General features: G+C 41.7%; 2 protein-coding genes across 2 annotated transcripts; one reads left to right on the forward strand and one right to left on the reverse strand.

Annotated features, from left to right (window-relative positions):
* The first annotated feature begins 1,637 nt into the window (after positions 1–1,637).
* Positions 1,638–14,016, forward strand: si:zfos-80g12.1 (sestrin-3). Its single transcript, XM_026358168.1, has 9 exons — positions 1,638–1,878; positions 8,274–8,471; positions 8,641–8,823; positions 9,002–9,247; positions 9,658–9,772; positions 9,970–10,082; positions 10,723–10,889; positions 10,997–11,141; positions 12,133–14,016. The coding sequence occupies exons 1-9, from the start codon at positions 1,813–1,815 to the stop codon at positions 12,220–12,222; spliced, it is 1,323 nt and encodes a 440-aa protein (XP_026213953.1). The 5' UTR covers positions 1,638–1,812; the 3' UTR covers positions 12,223–14,016.
* A 1,028-nt stretch (positions 14,017–15,044) lies between these two features.
* On the reverse strand, positions 15,045–22,611 carry foxo4 (forkhead box O4). The gene is made up of 3 exons (XM_026357863.1): positions 20,585–22,611; positions 18,578–20,110; positions 15,045–18,055 (listed from the first exon to the last, which is right to left on the reverse strand). Exons 1-2 carry the CDS (start codon positions 21,023–21,025, stop codon positions 18,608–18,610), a joined length of 1,944 nt encoding a protein of 647 aa, XP_026213648.1. The 5' UTR covers positions 21,026–22,611; the 3' UTR covers positions 15,045–18,055; positions 18,578–18,607.
* Between the last annotated feature and the right edge of the window lie 377 nt (positions 22,612–22,988).

Below are 22,988 nucleotides of genomic sequence, written 5' to 3' on the forward strand. Positions count from 1 at the left end.
CTCAGTGGATGCTGTGGCATGCACAAAGTCCACACACAGAGGTTGGTGCACTCTTTGCAGGGGCTCTACCCTTGTTATGGGTCTGGTGTTTTTGCACTGCAGCCTTTTATGACCATTTTCTGTCAATCATCTTGTCAGCCCTAATGAAACTTTAGACATATTCCTATAACTGGAAAACATTTGGTGGCCCAGTCTGATCAGTGTACAGCCCCAGTTTAGCCTGGTGTGTCCACATACATGCAACAACATAATTTATGTGTCTAGAACTGACTGTCATCTCTGAGCCTATAGTTTAATCTGAATCTTGCCCACAAATAAATTTGGACTTGCTGCTTCCTGTAGGTATCAGATTCGAGGCCTTCCATGTATTACTCAGCATATCTCAGTAACCAAGTAATGGTTGTCCTGGTAGTTAAATGATAGGTTCACAATTTTTCAACCCTTAAAATAATAGCCAGGTTTTGCTTGCTGTAATCATTCCTTCTGTTCATACTTGACATTAAGAGATCTCCTCCTAATGTGTGTTCAGTGTGTCTGATGCAACATTTCCCCACCTGAACTGAATATTGTAGCTAAAACTGTAGCCATCACAGATTGCAGGTGTACACAAGGCAGCACAAAAACAACAACTGTGTCTTGTACAAACCGCTCCTTCCTAACAAATCCTGTCCCAGGCCTGTCTGGATTAACCACTTAAGGGGACCCTAGGGAGGAATTTGTTGTTGGGACCCTGTTGATCTCCAGGTAGGAAGTTAGCTTGTGATAATAGAATATAGAAACAAACCAAATTCTAGGTGGAAATACATTTAGTCATTTGGCAGACAAATAAACCATTATGATTATGAATAATATTAAATAAGGCACAATCATTTTATATTCAAATTTAATTTGAGCTAATGTTGTCGTCTTAATTTTGTAGCAGCTTACTAGGATACTTCTACTCAGTGTATGTGTGGAAAATGGAAGTTTCTGATTCCAACATTTGTTTCGTATTTTTTCTGCTGATTTTGTGAGTGATGTATTTGCCTATGATGTTTTTAAATCTTAAGTCCCGTTCATGCTTTGTGTCTGATAAGCTATCAGTAATGTAAATGTAGTCACTTCCTAGTCTCTGATAGATTCTGTATTATTATCTGTATTAATTTGTGTCCATGCAGACTGTCAACATCCCCGACACTGCTGCACACACTGTTTTATTTTTCACTTTCTCACCCTGTTCAGACACAACAAAGAAGCTCCTCTTGTCGCTCACTGTCCATAGTTGTCATCATGCTTTGTAGTGTGCATGTGGTTCAATGTGTCTGTGTGCACATCCCCAAAGAACTGACTTCAAGTCTGAGCTACTGGCTTTTTAACCACTTTGAAAAAAATCCCCTTTTTTGTGTCCCCACCACTAAAGAAGTGGAATATAAAGTACAACATTTGCCCTTTAGAGTATAAAGATCTGACCTGCACAGAGTAATTCAAGTGTGCACTTGAGTTTCTGTGAGTTACCGTGCTGCCGTGTGAAGCTGGCAGCCTGGCTGTGCGTCCTGCTCGGCCTGTGTTTGCCTCCCTGCTCCCTGTTTGCAGATGTTCATTAGCATTCGGATATCGCCCCCTGTGAGCCAGCTCCGCCTCCCGTGCTTTGATTGGGCACACTGTTACTGGAGCTGTCAGCCCAGCTCCGGGAAGGTTTTCTGTCGTCTCGGTCCAGTCTTCAGCTGCAGCCGGCGGAGCAGGAGGAAGGCTTTTTGCCTTTTGTTAGCTAGCTTGGAAAGCACCAAGAAAAGGACAGAGCCGCATCCATGCAATAGCACACTTTTTTGGAAAATGATCATCTGTACGAATAAAATGGAGTACCCCCTGAGAACCCAGTGCCAGCGAGTCCAGAAACAGGTATGTTAACGCTGACATTAGGCGAAGCTAACAGTAGTTAGGCTAAGTTACTTTTAACACAATTAAAGCTAGCGGCTAGCTGGGGAGCCCGAGTAACGTTCATTCATTTGAGACAGGATTATTTTAGCTATATTAAAGAAAAACTCTTTACCACCTTCCGCGTTCATCTTTGTCGCCTCTTTTATAGCTTTAAACGACCCGTTTGTGCCACTAACAGCCAACTTATATGACAAACATCACCGCTAACACTTTAAAACCTCTGTAACTTTTTAACATAGCGTCAGTCAGTAACGTCACTGCGACTGTAACGTTAACTAGCTAACGAGCTAAATTAACCGAACCAAACTTCTGATCGAGCTAACTCAGCTAACGGGTAATCAAACACGCTATTATTAAAACACAATTAAAAATGCTTTAAAAAGCTGAACATGATTTAATTCAAGTTTAGGAGCTTCTACTTTTTTTTTTGTCAACATTTAAAAGTCATTGTTTAGTTTCCATGAGTAGCCGTTAAAATGTCACGTAAAACTCGCAACTGTGATTAAACGCTGACGTTACTAAGCTACATTAACGTTAAGCTAGCTAAAAATGAACATTATCAATGAAAGTAGCCCTTTGTTTTAGCCTTTAACATCACAAAGACTGCACGGACGCTTTAACGAAGAGTCTGCTTTTGTTTGTTTCGCCAAGGATGATTGAAGTAGCTGCTTATAAAAGGTGTCTTTATTCCACTTTTCCACGGATTGGTGCCTGATTTTAACCCGACAGTGCATTAACGGTGCAGGAGAAAGCTGTAGGTGAGGATGACATCATCTGTGGATTTGGGAGAAAAGTGTCTGTTAGCTGTCTGAAGTAATGCAGCGCCATTTATTTGCTTATAAATAATATATAAGAACAAATCGAGAGGATGATGAAGAGTCAGTGTTTTAAATTCATGCAGGCTCCTGAGCCCTGTTCCGTTTTTCCTCCTTCTGGTGCCTTTAAATGTTGCACACTCTTTTCTGTATTGTGCTGTTTTTGCTGGCTGAACTGGACTGCCAATCAAAGTTGTTTTTCTCCTCTGTCGCTGTCCTTTCATCTAGCAACAGAAAGGGGGCGCTGTCCCGAGTGCAGTCCAAAAAAAGACATGTTTGCTGCAGATTAGAGCCCAGAAATGGAGCAAAACAGGGAGGAATGCGAGCACCGAGGGATTCAAAGCCCTCTACTCTGGTTTAAAATCCAGTGCGTTACTTTTCACCAATTTTGTCACTGATTGCTGTTTATCTACATTGCTATTCAACTTGCATTTTATATTGTTGTTGCAAAGACACCCATAATGTAAGTGTATGGCTGCTTAAACCGCTTCCATCACAATTATTTGACAGTCTTGTAAACATCACTAAATTTGAATGTCTGACTTTGATATGGTAACCTACATGCCCCTGGCTTGTTTGTGCATAAGATGAGTAATGAATTACCCCGCTATCTGTGAAAGTCTTTTGTAACTGCGTCTCCTCCTTTCTCTGCCTACCTGCCTGACAGGTCTAATCATTCATCTGCTGTGTGTGGGCTCGGCTTTCTGTCTGTTTTTTTTTTTTTTTTTTTTGGTCCTGCAGCACAGTGTTTTGTTTGTCTTGGTTGTGCTGCATGCGCTGTCCTACCCAGAAGCTCCTTTCCCTCCCTTCTCCACCTCTTTGGGTTGCAGCTGGTTTGTTTTGTGCTACTCCCCGAGTTCAGATTGCAAAGTCAAAATCAGCCCCGGGCTGCTTGTGTTTCCGGTGATGCTGGCTGGGAGGGGGGGGGGTCAGTGCCACCACGACTCTGGCACATGATAAGGACAGACCCCTCCAGCCTCAGTTGGAATGCAGATTAATGTCCTTCTCCTGTATCTGCAGCAGCCCCCCTCCTGCAGCCCATCAATACTACCACACACACTTAGACAGACACTACATGCGCACATGCACGTCTCATCTCAAGCTGACATATTTACCCTTGGAAGACTGCTGGCATCTTTTTTAGTCCTTCGTCGTGTTACTGCTCATACAGTGCTGCAGTTTTGTTTGTTAGCCTGCTATCAAAGCCCGTCTTTGTCTCCATTTACCTTTCCTCCCTTCACTGACGTCACCCCTGTTTTTCATTTCATCCTTGCCTCTTGCTCCTCTCAGATCAATAAACAAATGACCTCTTTTGTGTCGGCAACGGAGATTATTATGTTTTTGAATGTCAAATGATATGCACCTGTGAAATTTTGCTGAACAGTCCCTCTGCAAGCTGTTCTTTTATCTGTTCAAGCTAGGCCACAAGTTTGAATTCTTCTTGTGATTTGAACAGCAGGTCTAATATCAATATCACTGTCTCGCTTTATTCACCCTCAGGCTTGTCTGTCACTACACAGAAATGGCTCAGTTTCAAAATAAGTTGCTGCTGGGTATACTGTAACAGATAATTAGGCTTGTGCTTAATGAAACGCATCTATGTAAACCCAAAATATGCTATGTAATCCCATAGACTGTCACCTAAATTATGACGTGTTCCTTTTTGCTTTACATATCCACCCACACACTCTTGTTAGCAGCTTTTTTTCTTGTTTCATGCGGGTGTTTTTTTTATGTGGGTGGACAATAAGGAGTGTATTGCCTTATTATAAGTACTGCTGCGTGCAGCTTTTGAGGCTTGTTTTCAAGCAGGAGAGATGAAGCACTGTGTCTAGGGGTCTGCACAGTTTTGACAAAGGATGTCTGTCTAAACCATTTTCTCTTATGATAATCACAGTTATTGATTATTACTGATAAAAGTGTTTCTCTAAAGAATGTGGGGTGGGTGGCCTGCTTGATTAATCACTGAGATAATATTGCTTCTCTAATTCAGTCTTTCTGAAAAAGGAGAAAGATATTTCATTTTGGCTGGACATTAAAAAAACAAGTCCCCAAAATTCGAGCCTGTTAGAAAATCTTGACATATGTACAATAAACACATTTATACTGTATAGACACTGTACATGGACTTAAACAGGAGATTCAGCTGAGTTTTAAAACTGTAGGATGTGTCATTTCCTGCTGCACGACTGCTCACACCAACTCTAGTTCCTGTTTCAGTTTGACTTTTGGGGTCGTATTTGTCCAGACATGTTTATGTGATTACACAAAACACCAGTTTCCTCTTTGTACAAGGCCATTGATGGCAAATTTCTTGTCCTGAACCTGTACAAGTAAGTGTTGTCTTTTATGTTAGCTGTAATTATTGTTACCTTGATGGTGTCTGAAGCTTCAGTCGATGTCAGAGCCAGTCAATATGCTTCTAGAGATTTGTTGTGATTTTCTGTTTCTCTTTATATTTCTGATGGTATAATTTGTATTTTCCTCTTGACAACAGCTGCAGGCTGTTTGTCACCTGGCAGGAAAGCCCAATAAAGCCCACAGACAGTGTCTTTTATGGGCTCAGGGTTTCGTGTAAGGCACAGTAACCTTTTGCTTCTAACACAGAAGCAAAAGGTTACTGGTTTTCTCTCTATTGAAGAGCTGCAGCACAGACCCAGTGGATCAGGTAGAAGTCTATGCCTTGCTCTGGGACACTTGAATAGGGTGAAAGCAAATCTTGCTCATATGTTAATTGTCACCTGATCGCTCAGTTTAATAATTCTTTGCCTGAGTGGGCTCTTAGTCATCTTTCTTTTCATAAGAAACTGCCATCCTTCTAGTCTAAAATGTTTATGTGGATTTTTGTGCAGTGAGGTTTGGTCCTCGTCTGGAGCCTTAAAGCCAAGTGCATTTACTATTGGATTCTTACAGTATGTTGTCCTGTGATTCTGAACCTTTGGTTTTTTTAGGACTGCAGCTAATGATTATTTTTATTACCTTCTAAATCTGCTGCTTATTTTCTTGTCTAATTTGTCATTTGATTTGTCTAACGTGTCAGAATGTCCATGATAGTTTATTTAAACCATAAAAAAATGTTTTGATATGGGTCCAACCAAGAGTTCAAAATCCAAACCTATTTAGCTCACAATTATATAATTAACCCAGGGACTGAGAGAGAGTTGTTACTTGCTTATCCAAATAACTGTTAAAGGTAATTTTTCAGTCAGTGGATCATTTGACTAGTTTTCCCCTTTTACATTTTATTAATGAAAAAAAAAAAACATTTAAAAAAAAAAGCTAGATTAACACATCGAATGGCACAACTGGCACATATGTGGGTTGATATTTGCTGAACCACCATGCAAAAGATATGTTCAAAATTATATATCTCAGATGTTGTCTAAAGTCTCTGGTACTAGCTGAACAGTTTTCAGCAGCTTTATATGAATTCTTTATAATATAATTAGATTAAATTTATTCAGTTAGGTTATCAGTATCAATCCTACTTTATTTCACAGTGACAGACTGAAAAAAATAAAGTGATGAAAAGATCATAACAAGTCTTAATCGAAACATGTTTTCTTATGGTGCACAACTCTGAAATGATGGCTAGTTAAACAGGCTTATTCCTCTCGGTGACGGAGCCAGTTAGGGCTTGGAGGAGCAGTAACCTAGATTCTGCAGCTTAGCATGCTAATGACACACTCTTGTGTTGCAAAGAGATACTTGTGAATATACTCTTGTCAATAGGTCTTTGATTGGCAGGCACCTGTGTGCTCCAACTACCCTCCAGTCCCGTTCCCATATACTGACAGATGAGAGTGGGTCAGCGCGTGTTAGCGTTTCATTTAGTGCCTTCGCTCACCCACTGCTTCTTTATTAGTCCTTCTTTAAGATGTTTTTCGCCCTACTTTATATATACTAAGCTGTTAGGGAGGCATAAACATCCGAATGAGATTGATTAGTTTAATGTCTGGTATGTTAACATGTCTTTTAAGATCTGAGCGTAGACTTTATATAGGTCAAGAGGTGGAGCCTGTTGCAGAATGAGGAGGAAACCCTCATCCAAGGCAGGGAGAAGTGAAATACCTCATGGAGCGACCAGCCAGATAAACATGGTGTCTAATTCCAGAGAGCTGTACGGGCTAATATTAAGTAACAAGGCCTGTTAGTCGCCATTTGCAGTTGCCTGATTTGAGGTGTCTGTTATTTGACAGGACAGTAAAAAACCCTCGAGAGCAGTCTGTGCTGTGAAAAGAGAAGTCTTTGCCAGCATTCAATTCAGGCTACAGAAAGCCATTTGGCTTTGATTAGTGCTGTGCACTCAGGTTTCACATTCAGGGGAACTGAGCCTGTGGCCAAGCTCCCAAACTTCTTTTCCTAGAGGCCACTGTATGACAGTGAGAGAGGTTATACATGGGCTGTGCCTATGAGGAAAGGTCAGCTTCCGTCTCCACATGGGTCTGTTTCTCTTGGCCTCAGGCTTCACAGCTCTGTCGCTCCAATGTTTATGTGTTTGGTCTCATCCACTTCTTTGCTGCTGCTGAGCGTCCCTCAACTAGGTCTGCTAAGAAAAAGTTTTACATTAGTTCCTTCATCTGCAACTCCTCCCAGCATGAAAATCCTCATTTCAAAGAACAAGTTTGGGTGTTTTTTCCTGGTTTCAGCTGTGCATCAAATTGTTTATTATTTTTGTACATTTTCATTTTGTAGAAGTGGAAACCTGCTATAACCCATGGTGCTTCATCTATATTTAATAATAAACTGTCTGACCCTGCAGCCAATATAGGTTGGTGACTGTGTCTGTCGAGATCCCCGCTGAGCACCATTGTTTGCTTGTTTTATTTCAAGGAAGAATATCATAAGGAATGTATTCACTTGCCAGTGGCGCTGTATCACGACATAGAGGCTGCTGTTTTCCGAGATTGCCTCTGCTTAGCTGATTTAAGGTGTGGAGCATGACTCTGGTCCAAAGCACAGTCTGAGCCCGTCATCACATGGTGTGGACACTGGAGTCCAACCCTATCTTGAGCCAAACTGCTTTGGCTACAAAATGAGCTTTTGATAATTCCCTCAGAGTACAGTCAGCCCTGCATTGCTGATTTTAATATCATCTTGTTCAAATAAAACCAGCCGTTATATGTATACACAGTATTTTGAAATAAACGTTTTCACATTGGGAACACATTTTTAATTATTACACAAGAACAACAAAGTCAGTGAACAAGTCGAGGCATTGTGAAAATGCCAGTGGCTGCTAGATTGGCAACTTACATTTATAATCAAATTCTTCACAATTAAAAGATTGTTTTGTCTATAAAATGTCAAAGAGATTACATAAAAATGCTTGTTTTGTCCAACCAACAGTCTTAAGTGTAGATATACGTAGATAGTTAAGATTACTATAATGTAATATGGAGAAAAGTACTAAATCATCATAGACAAGCGTCTGGTTGAAAATTTGGGTGATTTGTGTTTCAGCTATCATAGCTACGTAACACACATAACATACTTGACCAGAAGTCAACCTTCTCTTCCTCTCTGTCCTGGTTTCTGTAGATGATGGTGAATGGTGAGAAGGAGCGAGTGTCACTGCTGTTCATGAAGGCTCTGGTCAGCAGGGGGAGCGTGGATGCTGTGTCCCAGCAGATGGCCTCCCACCCTCAGTACTTGGAGAGCTTCCTGCGCACACAGCACTACATCCTGCACATGGACGGCCCCCTGCCGCTGCCGTACCGACATTACATCGCCATCATGGTCAGTGACCTGGCTGTTCTTGCGAATACATAATAAACTCAGTTTGTTATGGCAGCAAGTAACACCAGGGCTCATTCATAATTCGGAATGAAAGATAACAGGATCTTTTGTTTGACTTGGTCCTGCTCCTCAATCTGTCTGCTCAACGTTTTCTTCCTGTGTCTTACAGGCAGCAGCACGACATCACTGCAACTACCTGGTTTATCTGCACTCAGCCCAGTTCCTGAGGGTGGGCGGGGACCCTCTGTGGTTGCAGGGTTTGGAGGCGGCTCCCCCTCGTCTTCGCCTCCTTGACCACATCAACAAGGCGCTCGCCCACCAACCCTGGATGACAGCCTGTTCACACATCAAGGTACAGCAAAGGAAAACACAGGCAAACCACCCTTAACATAATTTACATAAAACATAACCAGATCAAATTAAACAGTGACCTGTTATCACTTAAAATACAGAACTCATTCTCACAGTTGAAAGTCTGTTTGGTTTCTTTGGTGTGTCTGACCCTAATCTTTTGTCTGTGTTCCTTCCAGACGCTGCTGAAGGCAGGCGAGCAGTGCTGGTCGCTGGCTGAACTGGTGCAGGCTGTGGTGATCCTGGCCCACTGCCACTCCCTCTGCAGCTTTGTGTTTGGATGCGACACAGACTCAGACCTTGCTCCTCTCTCCAAATCTCCGAATGGTACCCCCCCGACCTTCTGCCCCTTCGATGCTGCCAACGGCAATGCCAATGTGCCTCAGTCACTCCCCACTCCCTCCGAACATATAACACGACGACGGGTAACAAATGAGACTTGTATTTCATTAAAATAATCATAACAGACAAATACAAAGACACTTAATGTGTGTTATGCAAAAAATATTTCTCCTTACCTTTTAAACATTTCTTGTACTAGGAAACTATATTTATAAATTTATCATTTATAACAACTTCCTCAAGAGGAAAATTTGTTTTGGAAATAGAAGATTTCATGCAATATTATGCTTCATTTGAGATAAACTGGTGATACAAACATAAATAAATAAAAGCTTGTATGATTTTAAGCCTATTTGTGGAATTAATTTTCATTTGATTGAATAATAAGTTATGGTTAATTTAAACCATGAATACATTTAAACCAACTTATGATTTAAAAGATTTTTGTATAAGTATGAGATTATAATCAGTAGTTTTTTGTTTATGTTGACAGTCTCTGGACTCCAGTTGTGACATGGTGTGTCTCAAGGAGAGGATCCAGAAGTCACAGGAAGAGCGTGAGAAGAGAGAGGAGCGGTTTCTGCAGACACACACACTCCAGCAAACAGGTAACCTACTTGGCAGAAGAATGCAGAAAGAGGTACACAAACTAAGACTGTTTAGATGTTCCCACTCACTTCTGATGATTATCTTGAGTGTTAGATTTAGGTCACATGGTGTGAAACTTGAGCAATTGCCCCATCACCAGCCACACTAAGTGACACACTCTTACCGTCTCCTTTGCTTTCATCGTCTCTTTTTTTAGATATGGAAGAAGAGGAGGAGATGATATGTTTTGCAGACCCGTCGCGTTTTATCACGGACTCTGACTTTTGCTATCAGGAGTTTGCTCGTAGGGAGGAGGAGTTTAGAGTTCAGGTGAGGACACATTGTGCATATATCAATACTCAAATTTTCAGTAGGCCCGCATGTGTGTTATGATGCTTTATGTAATGGCCACTGGAAATACTTGTTTGACAGTTGTCTGTTAAATGTGCATAATAAACATTGACTTTGTTAACACAGGTTTAAATATAGTGCAACCTGTGCCAAAGTAACCAAACCAATATTTTACAATACAGTATGCTTTATGATTTTATAGCAGCAGTTAATCTAATCAAAAGTAAACTGATGCAATGTTTAGTCACACGCGTAGCACTTATCTCGTCTGGTATTTGAATGTCCCATTTCCAAACGACATCTGTGGCACAGTCAGAAGCAGTTTGAGACGTCCAGGTGGTCGAGGCCAAATTAAGATAATGCTACCCCAGCAAGAGCAAGTTAATCAGTAAAAGTAATTTTGATACATTAGTCGAGCTTAAAAACTCAAATTAGCTTCAGAGAAATTTATGATATAAGGCTTGAGATATGTGTTTTTACTCCCTCATACTCGTACACTTTTTGTTGTTGTTTTCTACAGTTAATTCAGAAAGTGTTCAGACCCCTTCAGTATTTGCAAACTTAGCAAACTGTTTGTGTTTGTTGTGACTTGATGGATGTGTTATATTGACTCTGGCAGGACTATTCATGGGAGGACCATGGCTTCTCCTTAATCAACAGATTGTATTCAGACATCGGGCATCTCTTAGATGACAGATTCAGGAGTGTGACCACCCTCCCATCGTTGCTCAGCGCCGACCTGAAGAGGGCGATATGGAATTATATCCATTGTGTGTTAGGAATACGGTGAGACTGCTACTTCATTTTGAAATTAAAACATCCCTGTTTGCTCTAATAGAAAGACTAATTTTATTGTATTTAAGTAGATAAGCATTTGTTTTTTGTGGTTACAGCTACGATGATTATGATTATGGAGAAGTGAACCAGTTGCTGGAGCGGGATTTGAAGCTGTACATCAAGGCTATGGCTTGTTTTCCTGATGCCACCAAAACTTCATCGTGTCCACTGAGTTGGGCTCCACTTAAGACTTCAGAAAGGGTAAGAGGCCTTTATACAGACCTACTGAAAGAAGAAGTTCAACACTTTGGAAAATACCTTATCAGTTTCTTTGTGATGGTTAGATGAAGGCATTGATAGCACTATGACTGTATCTGCATGTGAAAAGCACCTAAAGCTGGACTTACAGTCGTTCAAGAGGTTTCCAATCAGATTTCGCCCTAACAGCAATTGAAGGGTGTTATCAAGCCAATTATGCTTCATATACCCCACACTAAATCTTTACATTATTTATTGAACTTCATTGACTGCACACACAAATGTAGAGAGCTGCAGCTACTTCCAAAACAATACTCTGTTTCGTTGCAGGAGGGGACAGTTGCTGTTTAGATTAATTTATTCATAGGGAGCGGGATCACAGGGAGCAGAGCTTTGCAGTTTAATCACTTTGTTGAACGCCTGTAACTGATATCTTCAAGCGGAAACAAACACAAGCAGCCAGTCACAGTTCAGTTTGTCTCTGTAAGCGATGTAGCCCTAATGTGTTAGTCAGGGCTCATCGAAAGTGAGTCATTTCTTCACTTGCCCAGTTACTTCCCGTAGTCTCTTCTAGTTGCTTGGCCACAAGTCTCAGCCAAGAAACGGGTATTGATGATTTTACACTTTAGATTTTTGTACAGGTGAAAATAATAATACAGTAACTTGTTAGCTAGTGAGCTTTAGAGCTGCAGCTAGGTGGATTATATTACCTTTTCAATAGCCAGGGTAGCTGTGTCTACCTGTTTCCAACCTTTATACTATGCTAAGTAGCTTCGTGCTTAATGGACAAACATGAGAGTGACCTTTCATCTATTTCTCAGTAGGAAAGTGAATGAGCACATTGCTCAAAATGTAAAACACTTCCTTTAACTGGCTACTATATTTTCCCCAACAAATACGGTTTAGTGTTTCTGTAACAATAACACAACATGAGATGTGTTTCTCAACACCATTAACCATTAGTGTGAATCATTTCCTATCTTTTCTCCCTCAGATACATGTGAATTTACTAATCATGGAGGCCCGGCTGCAAGCGGAGCTGCTATATGCCCTGAGAGCCATCACTCAGTACATGATTGCCTAAGTGTTCGGAGAGGCACGAAGTCAAATCTCTCCACCGGTACAGAGAGACCCAGAAACATGAGGACAACGAAATCTCAACAAGAGCGGCACTTTTGAGGACACAGAGCTTCATCGTTTTGTAGCTGTACCTAATGAATGTGCTTTTCTTTTCTCAGATTTAATGTATTTAAACCATAGTGTGCCACAACCCCCCCACACACACTCCTTTCTGCAGATTCTCTTGTTGTAAAGTCCTCTTATCGAACATTTCGGCTCTCAAAGGTTATGTGCAATTATTTCTAGAGTTGTTTTAATTTTTACTGATTTTGTGTTCCAGCTCATTCTGTGATAAACTGCTCGGTTGTAGCGGAGTGTTACAGTGGCCAATATCCGCCTAGAGTTTAATCAGTCTCCTTTTGTATTAACTCAGCTTTCCCAAAAAAAATACCTTTTGTACAAGTTGAATGAATGTTAATGGGAGACCTGGGTCTTTAGGTTTTTGTTGGTTTGTTTTTTGGACAATCTTATTCAGTGTTGGAAGAGAACGATAAGGGGACTGTGAAGGATGACAGCTTGATCTCCCTAACATTTCGTATTAATGCTGGTCAAGAACAAACACAACAGCGACACAGCTGGAAGTTATCACATCACTATAGTTTCTTTTAATAAGCACTTTTTAAAACTTTATATATTTATAATGCAAGGTAGCTCATTAGTGGATGTTGAGGCAAACTGTGTGTGGGGTGTGACGCCTTTCTTCTCCACTGTACGACGTTTAACAAACATTTTTTTAAATGTTTGTTCTCAAACTTTAGACTTTGCTTTTGTGCTCAAACCCAAATTTCTTGGTGAAATGTCTTCTTGATCCCAAATGTTTCAGTGGATTATTGGAAGGATTTTGATGTTGGTGACATTAACTCCAAACTGTCACAACTAGAAAACATGTAACTAAACTGAAGAGGTCAGTGAGCTGTGTCCTACAGTGACTATTAAGCTGAGCCATTTTGCAAAATGATTTTGTTTCTTTTTGTACTGACACGCTTCAGAAATGATCAAATCAGAGAGTGAATTTCAGACAGACGGTTGTTTGGTAGTGAATTGAAAAGATGAAAAATGCCCTGAAGTAGATCTGCACTGGTCATGGGTTGAACTTGGGTTCAGAATATTGCTCAAAGCTGATTATCGAGTTAAACTCCGCAGTACAGTTTTCAGAGCAGAACAATGTGCAAACTGGTTGTTAAAACACTTGTATCTTTTGTCCTTTTTTTGTCTTCTTTTTTTTTTATTTTTACAGTTTTTGTAAACTTAGAGTAGTTTTTTTTGTTTGTTTCTGGGTGTGACTGTAGGACCTGCTGTTATGCTGCAGCCTGGGTAGATGTAGAGGTGTGACAGACTGTTTAGAGTTATTAGACGTAGACGTAGAAAAGCAACAGAAGTGCATATCAACAAAAGCAAAAGCGCTGTTAACACAGGTGCCTTCAGGCTCGAGGTGGAGTGCTGCTGGATGTGGCTGCTGGAGGCTTGATGAGGGCTTTGGTCGCAGCTGGGAAAACTCCTCCACCTGACAAGTGTCAAACTCGCGGCGTCTCCTGCGTGGATGGGAACTGTTTTTTCTTGGTGTTGTTCAGCACCATTTCTGATGAAGTGTTTTCTATCAGACACCTTCTACAAGTCAGAACGAGCCTTTGACGCGGATGTTAAAAATGTTCAACTTAAGTAGATTTAAAAAATGGACAATTATCTAAAAAACAATTTAAAAAAAAAAAAAGCAAAAGATAAAAAGTTTTTTGAAAATGTGAAATGTTTTCTATAAAGATGGTCTATGAAAATAACTACAGTCTACTGTTTTCTGTTTGTTCTCTATATAATACCTTTATAGTATAGATTCACAAAATCAGTCAGTTTTTAATTATATTGCCTCAAATTTGTCTCTTACAGCTTTATAATCTGGACAAAACTGACCTCTATTGATAGGTTCTACATTTGGATAAACTCCCTGTTAAGAGTCTGTAGAGGAAATATTTGTAAGTATGTATGAGTAGATCTACAGGCAAATTACAATGTTTACTTATAATGATTAATAACTAAGTTTTTTTAATATAAAATAGTGTTGCAGTCACACTTGATATATTGGACAGAGTAGTTCAACTTTCATTTCCTGGTATTTACATGTAGAAATATTAAATAATATAGGACATACCACCTTTCATATCAGTTCACCTAAATTTACTTGGTGTTTGTTGCTGTGCATGTGTGTCCTGTAAGTTTGGCTCTAATTGGCTATAAAGTACTATTCTTGATTTTAATCTTGGGTTTTGCCTATGACGAATATATTTGTTGTTTTGAAAAAGATAAATCAATCAGATAGAGGGCAGAGACACCCCCAGTACGACACTTTAGTGTCATGGAAAAGAAAGAAATTACAGAGCAACACAGAAAATGTCAGCTCATGACCCCAAATAACCTCCACAGAGCAGGAGTGAGGGTGTCACAATCCACCACTGGATAAGACTTCATGAGCACAAAACTAAACCCCTCCTCATGGTTTATCAGATTTCTGACACAAAAACAAGAAGTTATCAGAGATGGTTTGTAGTATAAGATAAAAATGACCATTACAATGTTTTAGCTCTTCTGTGGTCGCCCCAGATGGTTGGGAGACTTATCATGTTTACCTAAAACATAAATTAAACACCATGCATCAAAGAGTTAATAACATGCAGTACTTTTAAAGAGTGCTGCTGTTCATGGACATGGATAATATTTGTATAACTTAACAGCACCTCTTGGTGGCTGACCTGCAGAACTGTCTCATGAATGAGAAGCACCAACAAACCACACAGCGTGGGTTAAATAGTTTATTGAATTTACTTCTGCTGTTCAGAAAAGTTTATCACCTCTGGCCGACTTTACGTGTGAAGAAAGTAAGAGACTGAAGGGGTGGAGAAGAAAGAAAAACTATCAACAATAATCAATAAAATCATTAAATGTAATTGGCTTATGCACAACTTATCAACCCCTGACCACCCCACCCTCCCCTATGGAAAATAAAAAATAAACCTTTGCCAAATACTAAATACTGGATCAACGGGGGCATTTTAAGTTTCAAAACAAGCATACGGGGACTAACTGCTACTTAAAACTGAAAAAAAGTAGATAATTGAGATTACATAGAAAGATGGGAGATATAAGGGAATTAATTAATAACACCACACCTGCCTGTTTTTTTAAGGGGAAACAGTGAACTAGAGACAACGAAGCCTGGTGCAGCAGATTCTCACAAACCAACCACCCTCAGCTGCTGCACCCTGTCCTATCAACTCTTCACAACACCACCAATACATGACCATTATGAATGAAAAAAAAAAAAAAAAGGGATTGTTCATATACAAATTCCTAAATTAATGTTGTTATGACTTATAATAATAATTAAATCATGCCGTTGTTTTATAAGCTGGTCTTTTGTTTCCAGATCTGAAGTTGTGGGGATTATTATTATAATACATAAAAACAAAAAGTCCCTGATATGCACCCACTGCGTCATGGCGTACTTCAGGATACATTACAAATGACAACTAGCACCATTCGAATAAAAGACAAACATTTGTGGGGAAAAGAAAAGAAAACTTTACAAAAATCACAGTGAAATGATAAATCTGAAGAGTTTTAGCTGCAGGGAGTCTGATCACAAAACTGTTATGAATAATTGAATACAAACACAAAACACACAAATTTAAAGGGGGAGGAAAGAACTTAACCTCATGCTAGTGTTTTAAATTTGGCCATTAAAAAATTAAAAACCCGAGGGAAAGGCTAGTACTGCTAAAAGAGGAGTCAAATTTCAGATCAGCTATTTTTTAAAGATAGAAATGTTTCCAGTCTGATGTGACAGAGAGAAAAACGTGTGAAATTCATGTTATTTTTGCCGTTGTGATCTGAATTCTTGCTTTTCTTCTGCATGACCCTGAGAGGTAAAGGTTGTATTTAGTCTCGATGTGAGATGAGAAAGTGGGACGATAAGAGTTTTTGCTTCAGCGCTGATTGCTCTTTAATTAATGCGGAAAACAATGAGGCAGATGACTGGGAATTTCGTCTTTAAAATGGTCAAGTATCGATGCACTTTGCGTCACTTGTCAGATTTAATGTTACAGGCGCCTTTTGCGAAGCTTATGTACAACTGAGATACTGTGTCAGGCCCAAGCGCGTTCTAAATGCCATGCAAACGCAAATATTAGTGTTCCTTTGGTTATGTAAAAAAATCTACATGCAGTTCATCCTTTACAAAAATAAAAGTATAGAAAATTACCGTTAAAAATGATCCAAAAATTCTTCCTCCAATGTAAAAAACATCACTTGTCATTAGTAATATATTCATATGTATTAATATCTCATTTATTACCTCCATCTAAATTGTATATTAAACTATAATCAAATAAATTCTTTTTTTTTTGTACTTCTCACACAGTGAATTCATTAATTTGTTGAATGTTAGTACTGATAATTAAAGTGGGAGGATATTCTGACATGAAGCACCAACACCCACTGTCAACCCCACCCCCCGACAAACTATCAGGAAAACATTAAATAGAAAAAAACCTTCAAGAAGACATTTTTCAAATTTCCTTCAAGATAATGATTTTGTTCTCCTGATAAATCTGCATAGTGTGACGCACATGTGCAACATGTACCTCGTGTGTTTTCTCTTACGCTATTTAAACTTTCTTAATGAAATGGTGCAACCCTAGCGTGGATGTTTTCTCTTAGTTTGGGGTCCCTGTGTCACAGGAAACCTAAGTGCTTTGACAATGCACAGGCTTGAAGAAAAAAGAAAAACATAATCAGGTAGACCATTTGACAGTTGAGGCATATTACTGTCTAAGACAATATAATACTTGGCCAACTAATCACTTGTTGGCAAATAAATTTACACTTGAATGCCCCGTGTATAAAGTCACAAATCACATTTCTTCATTTTGTTAGTTTAACTGCACATCAGGGATTAAAAACAAACTGACATCTACCTTAACACACTGGGTTGAAGTCAAAAATGCCAAAACTGCAAATACATACCGTTATAACAGTTGAATCACCAAATATAACTGGAGAAAAGAAAAAAGAAGAAAAAAAAAAAAAGCATCATCTTCTACCTTGTTTTCTCTAGAGTGAGAAATTTAATCGTACACGTAATCGTAGTCCAGGTGCACAGTTGGGCGAGATGTGCAGCCAATGTTGAGTCAAACATTTTCATATCTCAAGTCGTCCAGTCTTTTTCGTCCAACTGCTCACAAAACGGTCACGATGCTCCGTTTTCACGACTCCTACGATGAGACTTTTCCTCTTCAGGAAGACGCAGGGGAGTCACGGCAAGCACACGTCGATGGAAAACCTGTTCTCCACAAACACACAGTCCACTGAGTCTTCAATACCAAAGCCGTCAAGACCAGAGGGTACCGTAATCCCCCTAAAGCTAATCCTGTGTAACATAACTGCATCAACTCCCAGCTGAGGGGAGAATGATTTGTCTCTTCACTCTAAAAACTTTATGTCACACGTAAAAAAAAAAAAACAAAAAACATCAGATTAAAAGACAAAACGGCTAGCAGCCAGATCGTTGCAAGTGTTGTTTTCTTTCTTTGAAAGAACAAAAAAAGAAAAGGGAGAAAACTGTGCATAGTAGCCTGAATCTGCTCCCTGTCCTCTGCATGTCTTGGCACGTGACATGACTGAGGTCTGGTTTTATCTTTGAAGTCCGAGAGAAGTGTTGGATTTGAAAACAGTATGTTCGTCCATCAGGGAGGAGGACCGCATCTGTTGTTTTGTCATTTTGTGAGGTTATCTTGATTGGTGATCAGTTCCTGTGGGACAAGATGATAGAAAGTCATTGATTAAATAAATAACTAATTAATTAAAATTACATAATGGAGATTAGGACTAATTAACATTTCAAATCCATGTGTTGTGTTGAGCACAGTTTATAGAGATTTAGTCTAAGAATAACAAGTGAAAACTGTTTTAGGTCTATGTTTTTTTCTTTTCATGAACATTTTACTGATTCAGGGTTAGGGTTCTTTTTTTTAATGATTATTGATAATTGCTGTTCAGTAATTGATAAATGTTGGAAACCAGACTTTTTTCAAAGCCAAATCCTCATATTTGAGGAGCTGAAAATGTCTCAATTTGAGCATTTTTCCCTTTATAAAAAATGTAAACTGGTGATGACGGTGTATTTTGTGTGACTCACTTCACCGTTTTTTCTCTATTTTATATAACTGTAAATTAAATATCTTCAAGGCTTCTCAGATAAAACACGTTGGGAAAATTGTGCTGGACATTTTTCCCTATTTTCTTTAATTAAGGAGAGATTACTAGAACCTGACCTGGCTACTGCTGGGTGGTCAGCTCAGGACTTAACTGGGGACCCAGTTGTGGGCGGAGCCCTGTGTGGTGGCCGGGCCTGTGTAGCCTTGGGTTCCTGGCAGTATGGGGTCAAAGTTGAAATCAATGCTGTCTCCATCCATGAGGTCACTGTTGATGATGTAGTCCACGTCACAATCCAGGTTTTCAGTGAACATGTCTATGTCTAAGTCTGTGGGCAGTCGGTCCTGACCGATGGGGAAGCAAGACGGGGCTGGGAACTGACCCATCACCTGCAGACCTGCGCTGGGATTGGCCGAGCTGACGCCGTGATGAGCGCCTACAGCCTGCACCGTGCTGTGCTGGATTTTGACGGTGGAGAGCTGTGGCGGGTCCTGAGACATACCTGAGAGGATCATCCCCAACCCCATCTGCGAGCGGTGCTGGTGTTGTTGTTGTGGCTGCTGCTGCTGGTGGTGAAGGTGGTGCTGCTGCGACTGCATCTGAGCCTGCAGCGCCATGGGTGCCACCGTGTTCGGTTCCAGTCCTTTACCCAGAAGCAGCTGATTGGGTTTGGGCCTCACACCCATCACGCCTGTGCCCAAACCCATCAGGCCCACGCCTCCTGGACTGGGCATGAGGGGGTCGACCTGGGTCATCAGGACATCGGTCGGAGGAGGGGAGTCCGAGGTGAGCAGCGCCTCCAGGCTGGAGGGTACGTGTGTGTTGTAGTGTCCGCTGCCATGAGAGCCAGAGCTGGACATTGGGTTGAAGAGGGAGTTACTGAAGGTCGGCGGCTCTTTGGCGCTGGGTCCGCACTGAGAGACGGAGGCCTGGGTCCCGGTGTCAGCAGGGGTCTGCGAGAGGCCGGATGGTTGCAGCTGGTGGAAGGAGGAGAAGCTGGAACCACGAGGCAGCAGGGTGGAGGCGGAGGGCAGCGGAGTGGGAGGTGCTGGTGGGGCTGTGCTGGGACTAGCTCCTCCCTGGGGCCCGGTCATCAATGTCAGACCATCAATCAGATCCAGCTCCTCCATGAGGGTCTCGGTAAGGGTGGGGGTCAAGCTGCTGGCAGGGTATCTCCCCAGTATCCCGTCCTCAGGAAGGTTGTCGTCATCCTCCTGGCCAGGAGCGATGGGGGACAGACGTCCGCTCACGGTGCTGGCATTAGAGCTTGTGCGTGGGCGGAAGGTGGTCCACATGTCGTTGTCGTCCATGCTGCCGCGGGACGAGGGGCTACTGTTGTTGACCCCCCATTTGGGAAACTGCTGGGACGAATTGGGGCTGTCTGCACCAGCTGAACCAGCGCTGCCATCACCCTGCAGAGCCCCTGCGGCGCCCCCCAGAGCGGCCGCTCCAGCCTGCTTCTTGGTCTGCTTGGCTCTCATGCGACTCTTGAGCAGTTTGCTGCTGTTGTCCATGGAGGCGGCCCGGCGGCGAGGAGCTTTGCCGGTCTTCCCTCCCTCTGGGTTGAGCATCCACCAGGAGCTCTTTCCCGTCGACTCATTGTGAACCCTCAGGAACTTGTTGTGGAGTGAGAGATTGTGGCGGATTGAATTCTGGAAGCAGAGAGAAAGAAATTGAAACAAAACGCACCTCAGGCTCTGGGGAAATTAGGATTGGCACAATTTTCTGCTCCATCATATGACCAACAGTAATTGATTCATTGTCTGGATAATCAGTAATGATGTAAAGAAGGTTTTTTCAGCCACAGCAGTATATTAATAACTACCTGCTGAAAAAAGTGTCATCAGTATGAAAAACAAAACCATTTAAGGCGAATTTTTATGACTGAAATAACAACAGAATGATTAAATTTTGACATTAATGTGAGCTCCTCTGCTGGCTGTGAGGTTTCCTTAAGGATGCTCATCTTCCAGTCAGCGTTTCTTTGATCCAGCATGAATTATAAAGTCATAAATCAATGACTTACAGCTGAGTACATGTCCACACACACACACACACACACACACACACACACACACACACACACACACACACACACACACACACACACACACACACACACACACCTTCCAGCCTGCCGAGCTGTTGCTGTCTCCTTTGTCTCTGAAGTAAGGCACCGTTTTCACCATCCACTCGTAGATCTGTGCCAGGGTCAGCCTCTTCTCAGGTGAGTTCTCGATGGCCTGGCTGATCAGGTCTGCGTAGCTCTGGTTCCCCCACGCGTTGCGCCGGGACGACCCTTTGCGTGGAGTCGCGCCGGCTCCGCCCACACCGGCCACGACTCCGCCCTCGGCCCCGGTCGCCGCTTTCTCGGGCTCGGACGTGATTTGCTGCGGCTCGGGCTTGTCCTCATCGGCGGGCGGGGTCCCGGCGGCGGACTCGGTGCCGTCCGCCCCCTCCGGTTTGACAGCAGAGATGTCGGGTCTCGGCAGCGGCCACGTGCAGGAGCGGGGTCTGCTCTGCGGCTCAAAATCTGGGTCAATCGGGGGCACCGCTGGCTCCTCCATGGCGGACCACTGGACTTCCAGGCAACCAGAAAGTCGAGAAGCACTTAAAGCATCGACTTTTAAAATATCAAGTTAACTTTGAGGGTGGTGCAAAAAAAAACAACAACAACAAAAAAAAAAAACTTCCTGACTAAATGAAAACAATATGCTTCACCCACCGAGGAGCCTACAAAAGAGACGTAATAATCTGGACACACCAATAGCCTCGGTTAATCCTCAGATTGCAGATTAGGGAACCCAAATAATCTCCTTAATAGTAACTATCATAAACCTTCCGATTTATATAGATTGAAGTAGGGCTGAGACGTGAGTCCCTTTGTTTGAATGAAATAAAAACAAAAGTGGCAGAGTGGCACCGAGAAGCCAAACATCTGGAGCGACAGAGGTTTTAGCTCACCTGAAAATGAATAATAAAGTCATTTATGTTTAATTATGTAAAATAAATGCCACTCCTAGTTAATAAACACTCAATTTAAGTATATTTATAAACACATAAAAAAGTATACTATACCTTGTTTTTCCTCACAAGGTGATAATTTAGGGGGATAATCTTAAATTTTAGATTTGTTTCGTACCAAATATGTCAAATTGTCAGATTCAAACCCAGGATTTGTTACTGTAAATCTATAAAGGCTACAAGAAGGGATTAGCTGGCTACTGTTACAAAGGATGTTCCCAGGAGAGCTCCTGTCTGTCTCCACTTGTAAACAAAGTGATGTCTAGGCTTTCCACAAGCCAAAATACCTCGACACAAACTTTTTAAAAATCCCCAAATGATCTGGGTGCAGTCTCTAGTTAGTAAGAGTAAATCAAAGAGCCGGTAAACGCGTGTGATTGTCCGATATACGCGTTTGCTGAACTGCCAAAAAGTGTAAAAAAAAAAAAAAAACAACAGCTGATACGTCTGTGGTCAAAGTGTTAGATCCGCTGCAACTAAACACCCGAACAAATGTCTAGTGAAGAGAGAGCGAAAAGGAGAGCAGGTTAGGCTGGTGTTTCAGTTCATAAAAACATGTGAGGACCAGATAAATGTCCGTAAGAAGAGTCCGTACTTCAGGTCTGCACGATCCGCCACATTGCGGCCAGGCGCATGTCACCATCTGCCATGTTTCCCCACACTCCTGCCGCCGCACACGATGCTCCAAGAGGCGGTTATACAACCGTGGCGACCCCGCACGACCCGCAGCTCGGCCGATCCTCGCTCAGCGGGCTCGGGAAACGGACTAGAAAGCGGATTCCCCCGGCGCCGGGTGAAGTTGGGTCGCCTCGGCGGTCTGTCGGCTCCCACTCGCCGCACTTTGAAAACACCACGGTAGCCTCCGTAACGTTAGCTGGTTAAGCTGCTGCTACTCCAGAGTTTACAATCCGTGAAGAAGTCCGCCAAAAGCTTCCGATAACTACTTCCAACTAACCGTTTTGAATCAGCGAAGAGTTTTGTAAAAGTTCCTGTCGTTGTGTTGGTCCTAATTTTCACTCCTTGCGGATCTTTTGACTTGTTTTGTTTTGTTTTGACTCCGAGGCGAAGACTCCCTTCTGACGTCTGTTTACCACGGTCAGACAGCCACTTCTGCGCACGCGCCGAGTGGATTTCTGGGAAACCGAGTAATTAGCGTGACGACGCACATGCGCACACGCCGGCTCACGGCACAGAGGCAACATGTAGGTTACCTGTAGTAGAACATTATGTAATAGTTTATCAGAGTGTGCTCAGTCTCAGGTACACCCAGGACATTTAAGGTATTACCGGTCAGTGGGGAGGAAGAATTAGAGCTACACACACACACACACATGTACTTGTAGATGTGTGTCTGTACTATACAGTGACAAGAAAAAGTATGTGAACCTTTTCAAATGTTGTGGTTTTCTGCATTAATTTCTCATGAAACGTTATCTGATCTACATCAATATAATATGCCTAAAATAATGACACAAAAAATCAGATCTTCATTGAGAACAGCCATAA

This window comes from Anabas testudineus, chromosome 10 (genome assembly GCF_900324465.2).
Source record: "Anabas testudineus chromosome 10, fAnaTes1.2, whole genome shotgun sequence".
Lineage (NCBI taxonomy): Eukaryota > Metazoa > Chordata > Actinopteri > Anabantiformes > Anabantidae > Anabas > Anabas testudineus.

Bases quoted from the DNA above. Each gene is read 5' to 3' on its own strand.
- si:zfos-80g12.1 (XM_026358168.1), top strand. From the start codon at position 1,813: ATGATCATCTGTACGAATAAAATGGAGTACCCCCTGAGAACCCAGTGC. The intron at 10,890-10,996 runs GTGAGACTGCTA...TTGTGGTTACAG, and splicing joins CATTGTGTGTTAGGAATACG to CTACGATGATTATGATTATG. The intron at 11,142-12,132 runs GTAAGAGGCCTT...TTTCTCCCTCAG, and splicing joins CACTTAAGACTTCAGAAAGG to ATACATGTGAATTTACTAAT.
- foxo4 (XM_026357863.1), bottom strand. From the start codon at position 21,025: ATGGAGGAGCCAGCGGTGCCCCCGATTGACCCAGATTTTGAGCCGCAG. The intron at 20,111-20,584 runs GTGTGTGTGTGT...CTCTGCTTCCAG, and splicing joins ACAGCTCGGCAGGCTGGAAG to AATTCAATCCGCCACAATCT.